The 13,493-nt window shown below is 52.9% G+C and overlaps 1 protein-coding gene across 1 annotated transcript in view; it reads right to left on the reverse strand.

Annotated features, from left to right (window-relative positions):
* RHEB (Ras homolog, mTORC1 binding) overlaps positions 1 to 13,177 on the reverse strand; it is a gene marked incomplete at both ends in the record, with an annotated part of 40,158 nt that extends 26,981 nt beyond the window's left edge. Inside the window, one exon of the mRNA XM_084229516.1 lies at positions 13,126 to 13,177. Coding sequence (XP_084085642.1) covers positions 13,126 to 13,177 — 52 coding nt within the window. The remainder of the gene's footprint in view (positions 1 to 13,125) is intronic.
* Positions 13,178 to 13,493: the final 316 nt, after the last annotated feature.

Below are 13,493 nucleotides of genomic sequence, written 5' to 3' on the forward strand. Positions count from 1 at the left end.
GCTGCAAAGCTGGGGCCTCAGGCTTGCTCCACGTGGGTGCAGCCTTCACACTGGGCCTGTATACCTGGATACCGCGAGTCCACAACACGGGGTAGGGTCCTGCCCCGCACAAGATTCCAAAAGAGATGTCAGCACGAAATACCTGACCCCCAACTATAAGGATGCTGCAGCCCTAACAAAGAGAAAGCCACTCAGTGAAAAGTCAAGTGCGTACCCCACAAATCCCCTCACAGGATGTGGATGTGTCTTTAAGAAAAAAACAGGCCAAAGATTTTTCCACTTTTTGTCCTGTTCAAAGTCATGGCGGCTTTTCCAGCCAGGAGGACACAGGAAGATGAAATGTCTTCATGAGAAGATGAGGATCAGCATGTAATTCTGTAAGATGGATTAGAAAATAAAAAAAACTAAACATTTCGACAGCTTTAAAATAGGTGGTTACCACAAAACCAAGAAAAGTAAAAGCTAATCTTTAAGAAAAAAATCAGAAAGTTTTAAGAAATAAGAATATACTTATTTTCAAGACTTATGAGTAATCAACAATTTGATCCTGGTATAAGGCTTGATAAAAGGAACAAATTAGGCCCCCTTACATACACCATCAACTGATTTCCAACAAAGGCACAGAGGCAATTCAAGGTGCTTAGACAACTGAATGTGAATATTAAAGAGAATCTGACCATACCTTGTGTGTACCCCATTAAAAAATATAGGGTCAAAATGGTTCACAGACCAAAATGTAATGCCAAATCTATGTAACTTCTAGAATAAAAAAAACAAAAAATCTTTGTGACCTTGAGTGAGGTGTACATAACATAAAAAGCACAATCTATTAAAAATAAATATATTGGGGCCTCCCCTGGTGGCGCAGCAGTTGAGCACTGGGCTGCGAAGCTGGCCCGCAGCCTCTGCACCGCCAGTTCGATCCCCAGCCACCCGTGAGGGTCCCACATGGCGCGACAGACCTCTCCTGCCGCGCCCGCTGCTCCCCTTAGCAGAGTACTTCAGTCCTTCTGCCTGTTCTGCTCCCCGCTCTGGTGAATTCTCTCACCCTCCCGTGCTTCGGACTGTACCCAGTGCTTGCATCAATCAATCATTCAATCTTTAAAATAAATAAATAAATATATTGGAGTTCATCAAAATTAAAAACTGCCCTGCAAAAGATTCTTAAGGAAATAAAGACAAGTCACAGACTTGAAGAAAGTACTAGCAAAACATTATCAGACAAAGGATGCATCCAGAATATGTAACAAATTCTCAAAGCTAAATAAGGAAACAAATAACCCAATTAAGAAACCGAGCAAAAGATTTGAACACCTTTAAAAAGAAAATGAGATGGTAAAGAAGCACATCCTTACTCATATAATCACAATGGAATACAACATAATTTGAAAAGCTAAAATAAAAACTCTGACAATATGGGGGGGGGAGTGGAGGAAGTGACAGGCACGCCTGTTTTGTGTGGGGCTGCAAAATGGAACGGCCACTTTGGAAAGATGGTTTCTTAAAATTTAAACATACACTTCCCATGGGACCCAGCAATCCCAGAATTCCCAAGCATTTCTACAAGAGAAATGAAAACTCGTGGTCACTCAGATATGTGTACGCGTGTGTTTATAGTTCCTTTATTGGTCATTGGCCCAAAACTGAAACCAAACATCCTTCAATGAGGTGATCGGATAAACTGTCAAATTCACACAGAGACACCACCGTAGCCACAACAAGGAATAAATACTGACACACGTGACAACGGGGATAAACCTCAAATGCGTTTTGACAAGTGAAGGAGCCAGATGCAAAAACTCCATAACAGGATTCCACTTACAGGACGATCGGGCAAGACAAAGCTGTGAAGGGGAAGTGGGGAGAGCCAGGGGCACGGGGCATTTCTGGGGTTGATGGGACTGTTCCCTGGCCTGTGGCTGGGCTGCCCGCCTGCAGTGTTTGCCAAAACCCACTGAGCCATACACAAAAAAGGACAAATTTCACTGTATGTAAACTGTGTCTCGGATTAAAAAAAAACTCCACCTTTTTCTCATACACAAAAATTAATGATAGGGCCTCCCCGGTGGCGCAGCGGTTGAGCGCTGGGTTGCGAAGCTGCCCGCGGCCTCTGCGGTGCGGGTTCGATCCCCGGCTGCTCCCCGGCCACCGGAGGAGGGTCCCACATGGCGCGCAGACCTCTCCTGCCGCCCGCTGCTCCCCTCAGCAGTGTCCTTCGGTCCTTCTGCCTGCTCTGCTCCCCGCTCTGGTTCTGGTGAAGCCTCTCACCCTCCCGCGCTTCTGACTGTACCCAGTGCTTGTATAAACAAACAAACAAAACTAACTAAATAAATAAAAAACATGCCTCTATAAAAAAATATATAAAAAATTATATATATAAAAAAATAAATGAGAAATGAATCCTAGTTCTCAACTTCAGTGTTAAAACTATAAAAGGTCTAAAAGAAAACAGTAACATGTTTATGATCTTCAGGTGGGCAACAAAACCATAACAAAGTAACAAACGAGTAAACTAGAAATAAAACTCCCCATAAAGCTGGGCCTCTTCGGGCCTCCCCTGGGCGCAGAGGGTTGAGCACAGCGCTGTGAAGTTGTCCGCAGCCTCTGCAGTGAGGGTTCAATCCCGGCCAGCTGGGCAGAAACCCACATGGCGCCGCAGACTCCTGCCGCACCCGCTGCTCCCCTCAGCCGTGTATTTCAGTCAGTCTGCCTGTTCTGTTCCCCGCTCTGGCTCTGGTGAATCCTCTCACCCTCCCTTGCATCTGGCCTGTACTCCAGCTCTTGTATAAAAATAAATAAATCTTAAAAAAAAAAAAAAAAAGCTGGGCCTCTTCAAAATTACAAATTTCTTCTCTTTGAAACACAGAAAAATGAAAAAGGATGCCACAGACTAGAAGAAAGCAACACACACTATATAAAAAAAATATACAATTATATAAAATAATGCGCAAAGAAAATTCACATTGACCATGACACTAGCAACTGGAGTGAAAACGACCAGCGATTCCACCACCAGCGAGCGTGATCCGCATCAACGGCTGCTGGAAGCAGGGGACACACACCCTGGGCAACAGCCGGGCAGTTTCCCTGAAGGCCACGTGGGCAAGTTCACGCCACACAGCCTGGATACGCAGCCACCCCACGTGCAGGTATTTACCAAAGAGAAATGCGTGTGCCCAGGAAGACACCGGGCGTGCGCTCTGCAGCCGGAGTCTCGGGAGACACCGGACACCCCGCGCGGGCCGTGTCCAAACGACAGAATACGCCCCAGTAAGAAAAAGCGACTTCTACACAGGACAACATGAACTCCAAACTTATGCTTATTGACAGAGGCCAGACAAAAATTTGAGCATTTATTGCATACTGTACGGTTCTTTTTTTTATGTGAAATTTTAGAATAAGAAAAACTCAGTTGCTGAGGATAGGAGTGGGTTATGAGGAAACTTTTTGGGATGATGGAAGAGTTTTGTATTATGAATGGAGTAACGGTTACAGAGGTGTATAAATCTATGAAAACTCATCTAACTTTACACTTAAAATGGGTCCTTTATTATATGTAAATTATATATACCTCAATAAAATTTGACTTTAAGAAAGTATTCAAAAGCAAAGCCAAGACATTTGCTATTCTTTTTTTTTTTTTTAAGATTTATTTTTTATTTATTTATACAAGCACAGGGTACAGTCAGAAGTGCGGGAGGGTGAGAGAATTCACCAGAGCCAGAGCGGGAAGCAGAGCAGGCAGAAGGACCGAAGTACACTGCTGAGGGGAGCAGCGGGCGGCAGGAGAGGTCTGCGTGCCATGTGGGACCCTCGCCGGCCGGGAATAGAACTGGCACTGCAGAGGCTGCGGGCAGCTTCACAGCCCAGCGCTCAAGCGCTGCAAGGAGGCCAGACATTTGCTATTCTTTACTAAGCAGAAAAAAAGGGTGATTAGTACTCATGTGGTAGTAAGCAGTTCTACTGAGTTCACTGCTGCATTTATAAAATGAAGATAATACCTACTTTTTGGATGATTGTGAGGATTAAGTGAAAATAGCAATAAGACCTCAATAAAGGTCGCTGTTAGTGGCACTACAATTAGTAACTGTTCTTAAGACAGATAATCAGCTTAGGAGAAAAATGCATCCGACTAATCATATCTAATAAATTAATGTAAAGCCTAAGAAAACGATGAACAGTAACTACCTTTAAGTAAAATCGCTATGAGGAAAGTACCAGTAAGATGACAGCCCCCAACTGTTTCAGCAAAGCACCGCCGCCCACAAGCCTCCCCCACAACGCAGCCGCTGAAGTCAACACCCACTTCATTAGTGCACAGGTGGGTGGGCGGGGTGCCACTCTGCGGTTCCTTAGCTGCTGGGTGACAGGGGCTGGATGCAGGAGAGGAAGGGCTGGGCTGTCTCCCCTCCCAGGTGTCCCCTCCCGAATATCGCTCAAGGTTCCAGGGAACACGACAGCAGGAGCGGCCAGGCGCACATCAGCACCTGCAGCGCCTGCGGGCAGCACCGCGGGCCACTGAGGACACCAGGGTGGCGCTTCTCCGGGAGCCACCAACAGAATGGGTGGCAGCCAACAGGCCCGGCCTGTGGAGAGCAGAGACGGGGACTCTACCTGCACCCACCCTCGCTGACAAAGGGCTAGAACAGCACCGAATTGTGCTAAGGTCTCATTCACGCGTGTGCCTCTCGGGAGGGCGCGCCCTGTGCACCGGCAGTGGGACAGCCACTAAGTCGTCGACGTGGGGCTCTGTCACAGCAGCATTGGCTGCTGGGGTCTTCCTGAGGGGCTGGGGCTGTATGGAGCTATGTCGGGGTCATCAAGGAAGCTTCAGAAACAAAGACACTGCAAGCCCCATTCCGATTTTCCAAGGGGAGCACGAGGAGTTCCTGTGGGCTCACCCCGACTCTAACCCCTCACGTGGCCACCGCAGTCACCTGGGGGCACGCGCTGCAGATCCCCAAATCTCAACTGTTCACCAGAACCTACAAGTGAGACACTGTTTTAAGAGTTCACAAAACATTTTCACATGAATTATCTCACTTATTCCTGTGAGTTAAGCAGGGCTGACATCATCCTAGTCTTTCTCACACCCCCTTCCCAATTTTTAAAAATAGATACTGTTAGAGAAAAAATTTAAGGAGCAGTTATTATTATCACAAAGACAAGACAGAATAACCAAGTAAAACTGGTTCATAAAACGATTCCTCATTCAAGCGCTTGTGGGCTGGGGCGCCTCCCGCGGGGGTGAGGGAGGCCGTTCACATGGGGAGAGGAGCTCCACAGCTGAACACGCCCATGAACAGTCAGGGTGTGAACTAAAAGGGAGCGTGCTGTCAAGAAAGGCCATCTCACTGTTGCCCCGAAGTCTTCCAAACCAGGACATTCACCTCCGGGACACGTCAGCGGTCGTTGCGTTTGAAGGCAAAGGCGGGACCCAGTGAACTCAGAAAAAGAAATGTCTAGCAACCACGAGGAATACATCTTGTGAGGTGTGTGGCCAAAACTTGGGAGAAGGTTGGGGTTCAGGGTAAACACAAACAAAAGATAAATTCTCAAACGACAACAAAATCCTTAACAAAAGTGTAAGTGATGAAAACCAGTAAGAGCAAATAATGAGGATAATGAAATGAAAAATAAAGCACATTCATCAGCCAGCATGAAAGCTGTTTACAAAGGTGTCCTGTAGAGAAAGATTTCTTCAAGTCCTCTCAGGGGTCCGCATGGACCCTGGCGCTGGCCGGCACGCCCCGCCCCAAGAAAGCCAAAGCGAGGCTGCCACGACAGCTCTCACACACACAGTGGAAAACCCGCAGCTCCACAAACTGAAGTCTGAACAAAAGCTAAAAACAACAGTAGTCCTCCATGTTGAAATAACATGCTGGACACACTGGAGTAAATACATTAAGTAAATTAACTTCCTCAGTTTCTTTGTACTTGTTTCCTGTGACTTCTGGAAAATTAAAAATTCCCTATGGGATTGAATTATATTTTTATTGGTCAAAGCTGCTTTGCGCCCTAGTTTAAAAGGGAACAGAGCATTCTATTTGTACAAACTTAGCTGTCTACCAGAGAAACTACCAGCAAGGACTAAAAAAAATGGAGATTTCCATTCTGCGTAGAGTGCAATTTCTTAGATCCAGCTCGTCTAGCAACATGGGGAGGTTAAGAAAACCATTTGTAAAGCATCCGCGTGTTTGGGCAGCACAGTTATGCAGAATGAAAAGGTTTAGAGATGGAGCCAGTCTTAGAGTTGAACGGGAGCCTTCCTGGAGGTGTGAGCAGAGTGGCGCCAACTGGATCTTGCAATCTCCTTTGTCTGGAAGGCAACAGGGAAGACCCTGCTGTGGGAGGGCACACGGGGCTTGTCCTCAGTACACAGGAGGGCCCAGGAGCCTAGCTGCGGGGTGCCAGCCACCCTGCAGACCTGAAGGTTTGTCCATGAATCCGGTGTCTCCCCAAGTCCTAGTCCTGGTTCTATTGTTTCTCGTCTAACTAGTGGTCCCTTCCCCTCAGGAACTCAAGCTACCCACACTATCTTGTCAATTCTGCCTCAAGCTGCATCTCAAGTCTCCTCTCCTCACCTGGCCTGCCCCCCACTGCTCCATGACACCTTGCTGATGAACTTCAACATATGGCTAGTCTTGCCACTTCCGCTGCCTGACTGTCCCCATCCACTCCACACAGAAGGCTGAGAACCCATTGAGTATAAAAAACAGGACCAGCGAAGAACAGCCCACGGGCCAAATTTGGCCCACAGCCTGTTTTCATACCACTGAGCTAAGAATGAATCTTACACCTTTTTTCCCCCAGTCTTTTTTTTTTTTTTTTATTTTTATTTACACAAGAACTGGGGTACAGGCCAGAGGCACCGGAGGGTGAGAGAATTCACCAGAGACAGAGCGGGGAGCAGAACAGGCAGACAGACCGAAACACTGCTGAGGGGAGCTGCGGATGAGACAAGAGAGGTCTGCCACACCACGTGGGAATCTCCCTGGCCGGCCGGGAATCGAACCCATGCTGTAGAGGCTGTAGACAGCTTCACAGCGCTGCGCTCAACCCACTGCACCACCGGGGAGGCCCAAGTCTTACACCTTTTAAATGGCCAGACACAGTGACCAAGCACACTCCATGATGTGCCAGTTATCAGGCCCAAGCCCTGCTTTCTTGTGCCCTCGAGCACGGTGCCAGGTTTTCAGCACTTCTGTTCTAAACCAGTACCCATTCAGATTTCAAATGCTGATGTCCTACAGGGAACTCTTTTTATCAGAAGTCCAGTGTATGCTTAAGAGTATCAAAATACTGAAACAGTAACTCAGGGCCTTGGGTTGGAGATATTTATTTCAAAATTAATCAGCAATTCTTGGAAAGATACCCTCAAATTTACATTCTGACGGCCAGTACTCCATCAACTGTTAAGATTTACTTTGGTACCTCATAAAACATCAAAACTAAAAATATAGGGTCTGTCAAGGGTGGTCATTAAATATTACACCACGCTTTAACTTGTATTTTTTTTAAAGATTTATTTATTATTTATACAAGCACTGGGTACAGTCAGAAGCGCGGGAGGGTGAGAGAATTCACCAGAGCCAGAGTGAGGAACAGAACAGGCAGACCGACGAAATACACTGCTGAGGAGAGCAGCGGGCGGCAGGAGAGGTCTGCGCGCCATGTGGGGCCCTCCTCTGGTGGCCAGGAGCAGCCGGGGATCGAACCAGCACTGCAGAGGCTGCGGGCAGCTTCGCAACCCAGCGCTCAACCACTGCGCCACCAGGGAGGCCCTGTGGACTGTTTTTTCCTCAATGTTATAAAAATAAACATTATTTGCAAAACTGCTATACACGCTCACAGCGACAGGCAGAGCTGCTGTTTCTCCCTTTGCGGTGAAGCTGCTGTTTTCACCCCGTAGCGCGCCCCCTCCTTGATCCTGATACTTGCATTTGAAAACCACATTAGGATCTAGTCTCAGAAGCTGCCACCCTTGGCAATTTTCGTTAATCTGGGAAACCTGTTACCAGATCAAAAGATAATTCACCCAAAACTGCACCACAGGGCGGTGGTGGCTGAGCCGAGCAGCATTTAGACAGCCTGGTAACCACCTGGCTGCCGACCACTCAGAAGGAGGCGTCGTCTGGCTCCTGAAGGCCCCGCGTCACCATCCAACTGCTGCCCACCTTTCCAACTCCCGCCTCAGGGAGCGGCAGGCTCCCCGGCTTCCTGCCCTCCGCACGCGTGCCAAGCCCTTTCCCGCCAAGCCGTCCTCCTCTCACAGGCAGCAGAGCCTCCCCTGGAAGCGCCTCCAGCACCACGGAGCCCCACGTGGCCCAATGGATTAGATTGTGTGCAGCGGTCAGGCAGACAGCACCACGGTCCCGGGGCTCTCCAAGTCTGCGGGCCTCTGGGGGGCCCTTGAGACCTTCTCCCGGGCCTTGTGAGGTCACAACTATTTTCATATCAATACCAAATACTGTCTGTCTTTTCCACTATATTCACATTTGCACTAATGCTGCAAAACGTGGCCCCCCAGCATGAATGGGGGCAGTGGTGACGAAGCGTGGTGGGTGACCACAGCTTTTTAAAAGAGCCTCTTGCACTTAACAGTGTCCTTGAGGAGGCAGTAAAAAAATCAGTCATTTTACTCAATCTTGACCCTGTAGTACACGCCTTTTTATCTTCTGCGTGACAGAACAGGAGGTGCATGCACAAAGCCGCCCGCTGCAGAGTGACCGCGAGGGCGGCCCCTACAGGAGACCCAGGGGGGCTGGAGTGATGTGGGCCAGGTGCTTCTGTCGTGAACACCACTGTTATGTGCAAGAATGACCGACAAACCATCACATTACAAATGTGCATACCTGGCAGGCATTTTCTTGGCAACGGAAGAAATAAGCCAGTCATTTCAAGTAAAATGGGTAGCACTTTGCCAATGATCAAATCTGAATTCTCAGGAGGAAATCAGAATTTTAGAAAACTGACATCACGGAAGGTAAGCCTAAGTTTTGTGATACTTAAGATTTTTCTGAGTTTGGTGGCAATATTAAAATGTGACTTTGTATATTCAAATGTGTAAAAATGCAGAAGGAGCCTCCTAAGCAAGAGCCCATGTTTTCCCCATGACCCACATATGAAGTCACAAAATCTGGCGGGCAGACAAGCCGTCCAGAGTGCGGACGCACCCGCGGAGTCCCACGTGACAGAGCAAAGAAATTCTCCCAAGGGCTCTCAGGCTGCAGCCTGCAACTGATCTCCGAAAAGTGCCACCTATGGAGTGTCGGTGAGGACCAAAGGACAGCCACCATTATCTAAAAAAGCTATAAAAATACTCCCATTCCCAGCCAAGCATCTGTGCAAGGTTGAATTTCTTTCCCATATGTCATGGAAGCAACACCGCAAAGGGCATGTTCAGAAGACAGGAGAGTTCATACGGCTTAAAACTAGACACCTAAAGATACCTGCAGCACTGTAAACGCCCTATCAAATTCTAGTTGCCCCTTTTTGGCAGAAATTAACAAGCTAGACCTAAAATTCAGAAGGAAATGCAAGGGGCCCAGAATAGGGAAAACATTTGTGAAAAAGAATAAAGTTTGCGGGCTTTACACTTCCTTGTTTTGAAACATTACAAAATGACAGCATTCAAGATGGGGTGACACTGGCAGGACAAGCCTATAGATCAAAGGAACACAAGAGTCCAGAAGTAAAAAAACCTCACATTTATGATGACTTGGTTTTTGACAAGGATGGCAAGACAATTTAATAAGGAAAGACTAGTCTTTAAACAATAGTGTCTTTAACTAAACAATAATGAGACAATCTGACATCCACAGGAAAAAGGATGAGGTGTACCCCCATCTCCCACCATAGCCAACACTGATCGCAGACCTGAATGTGCGAGCTAAAAGCACAGACGTTCAGAAGACATCACAGTGCACATCTAGAGGCTGAGGCTAGGCAGTGGTTCCTTAGCTATGACAGCACAGCTAAGTGCGCTTTTGTGCACAAGCAACAAAAGGAAAAACAGATTTGGACTGTCACATTTTTCATTTGTTTCAAGGGACCATCCAAAAAATGAAGACAACCCACAGAATGGGAGTAGTTATCTGCATTCACAGACAATAAATGCCACTTCACGCCACACCGCAGGTGTGAGGAATGAAAAAGTCGGACACCACCAAGGGCTGGTGAGGATGGGGAGAAACGGAAACCCATCTCAGCGGCGCGGGGGCACTGGAAAACAGTGCGGCAGTCCCCAAAATGTTACACATAAAGTTACCACAGGCCCCAGCAAGTCCCTGCCTAGGAACAGACAGGCCATGCCAAGCGCAGTGAAAACACAGGCCCCACAAACGCGTCCCTGAAGGTCCACAAGAGCATTCGTCAAAACAGCCAGAGCGCAGAAACGACGCACGCGCCCCTCAACCGATGACTCAAGAAATAAAACGTGCTTTACTCACGCTAGGGAGCAGGACCCTGCCATAAAAAGGAATGGCTGGCTGGCACACACCGCCGCGGGGGGGGAGCCTCGGAAGACTAACTGTTGAATGAAAGAAGCCCGGCCCAAGGGCACGCACCGGGCGCTCACTGCTGCGAAACATCCCGAGGAGATGAATTCACAGCGACAGAAAGTCGGGTGCCAGGTAGTGGGGGACAGGGAGGGTGGGAGCTGGCAGTTCACGCGTATTGAGTTTTTGGGGGGCAATGAAGGCAACCCACAGGACATCCAGAGAACACCCAGAACCGAGAGGCACGGCCAGCGCCGCAAGCTCGGATTCCCGCCCTGTGCGCGAGAGGCAGTGACGCGAAAGCAAGTTGGCGTCAAGCTCTGGCCAGCCCGGAGCAGCCACCACAGGCCAGCCCCGCCCACAGGCGCTCGCACCCCGTCGCACCTGAACAGGCAATTTCACAGACCAGCAGCTTTCTTACATGTGGCAGTGCCTCACCATTTAATTTTTCAGGGAGACGTGTCAGAAAAGGACAGGCGAGCTTAGCTACAGGAGCTCGGAGAACAACTGGGTGACAGTCTAGGAAGACTCCAGGGCACAGCGTGCCTCTGCCTCTCCTTCTGGCCACCTAGAACAATTCGAGTTACTTTGCTGAGCTGCCCTTCACCAAACCACAGTTTCATTTTCTGTTTTACGATCTTCGTAGTCCTCTGATCCCTTCCCCATTCCCTCGGAGGCTTGTATGTGACAAAACACCTTTTAATTATCGTCTGCCGGCAAGCCAGATGACCGAAGTTTGATGGGGAAATCCCAGGGAGGGATGTGCCGGATTTACTGGAAGATAGTCACCCGAAGCCACAACCTCAGGGTGCCGCCCGGTGCCCCTCTCTCGGGACACCCGCCCGCGTGAGAAGCAAGGAGGTGAGGCGCCCGGCCGGCACTCAAACAGGCCACAGAAGCACCCGCAGCCAGTCCGCACTACAGCTGACGTGGCCTTAAAAGCTTGTCCACTATGAATAACAGGAAAAGTACTTCAGGAAAAGAGCTGAGATTTATATTTTCTCCACTGCTATTTTTTTTTAATCTAAGTTTTAAAAATACGTAAAATTTGGAAGTCAAGCGGTAAAACAACCGCAGCGCGTAGCCTGACAGTCACAGCGACAGGCTCTCTGGGAGTCACGCTCACCTAGGACAGCTGATCGGGAAATTCTAAGAAAGGTGTGGTTTCCAGCGAGGCCTCTCGCCCCCCTCCCCACTGAACGTGACCCAACAGCTCAGCGCCACAAAAGGGCACACCGAGGTACACAGGTACTCACGGCTCCCTCCGGGGCAGCACCATTTGCGAGCCAACAGGTCCGTGAGCGCCGGGGACCTGAGCCCCAGCGCGCTCGGGGGAGGCCGCGCGGGCCGGGCCAGCGCTCCTCTCGCTGACGCTGGCGAGGCACAGCCACACACGCGCCCTCCCGAACTGCAAAGCGTCCCGGTTGCCAACAAAGGCAGCAACTTTCAAATCAAAGAAGGCTGGCAGGAAGGCAACCTCGCCCCGCCGCAGCCCTGCAAATCAACATGGAGCCCGCGCAGCAGACACAATGCGGCCCGGAGACTAGCGACCACTCTGGGCCCGCAGGAGGCCAGGTCCGCGCGGCGTTCCGACGCCCAGCACCTCACGCCGCCGCTTCCGAGCGGAAGGCCGCGGGCGGCGCCGGGGCGGCAGGGGAGCCTCTCAGCGCGCGGGGTGCACGCGGCCCCTCCCCACCGCGGACCAGAGGAGAACCTGCCGCGGGGACGCCGCCGCCGCCGCCCGGGCCTCCGGCGCCTCGCGGGGCCCCCGGCTCCCGGCCCCCGCCCTGGCGAGCGGCCGCCGTCTTCGGCCGGGGGCGCCGCGGGGCCCGCAGCGGGGGCGGCGGGAGCCAGGGCCGGGTGGCCGCTCCCACGGCGCCTCCCGAGGCCTCGCGGACGCGCGGTTACTTGAGGGCAGCGGCCGCCCGCGCTCGGGGCACCCCTCGCCCTCGGGCCCCGCCCGGGGAGGGGCGGGCGGGAGGCGCGCGGGGCCGCCCCCGGCCGGGGCAGGGGCGCGGAGGGCGTCGGGGCTTCGTCCGCGGGGGGCGGCGGCTCCCCGGGGCGGCATCGCGGCGCGGCCCGGCCCGGCCCGGCCGCCCCCGCCGGGGAAGCCGCGCGGGGCGACGGCGACTCCCGGGCTTCGGGGCCCCGAGACAAAGCGCCCCCCGCCGCCCGCGCGCTCGGCCGCCCTCCCCGGGGAGCGGCCCGTCCCGGGGCGCCCCGCTCCCCGCCGGCAGGAGCGTCTCGGCGGCGCGGGCGGCACCCGCGGGCCTCAAAAACGGGCCGGCCTGGCCCCCCCGGCCCGCGCCCCCCCGGCCTCATTGCCCCGAAAATAGGGCAGCGGGCGCGGCCCCCGCCCGCCCCCCCGACGGCGCGGCGCGGGGCCTGGGGGGCGCCCGGCGCGGCGCGGAGCCCGAGGCGCCGTCCCTTTGTCGGGCCCGGCCGGCGGCGGGCGCGGGGCCGCGGGGCAGGTGCGGCGGGGCCCGAGCGCGCCCCCAACGCCGCCCGCCGCGCCCGGCCCGGCCCGCCGCGCTCAAGATGGAGGCGGCGGCGGGTTACGAAACGCGCGGCCGCCACATGGCAGGGCCCGGCGCCCGCCGCCCGCCCCGGCCCGCCGCGCGCTCACCCACGGAGCGGTAGCCCAGGATGGCGATCTTCCGCGACTTGGACTGCGGCATCTCGGCGGCTCCTCGGCCCCGGGCCCAGCGGCTCCCCGCGGCGCGGGCGGCGGCTCCTGCGCGGGATCGGCGGCGGCCGCGCCGGGCGCAGCGGCATCCAGGGGCGGGGCGGCGGCCTGGCTGCTGCTCCCCGGCTCGCGCGCCCAACCGCCGGCGCCCGCGCCCCGCCCCCAAACACGCCCACGTGACCGCGCGGCCCCGCCCCGAGCGCGCCGCGGGCGGGGCGGCGGCGGCCGCCGTTCGACTTTAAAGGGAAAAAAGGGGCCGCCGCGGGCCCCCCGGAACCGTGACGCCCGAAACTCGCTGCGTCATGACC

Source organism: Talpa europaea (genome assembly GCF_964194135.1).
Source record: "Talpa europaea genome assembly, chromosome: 3".
Classification (NCBI taxonomy): Eukaryota; Metazoa; Chordata; class Mammalia; order Eulipotyphla; family Talpidae; genus Talpa; species Talpa europaea.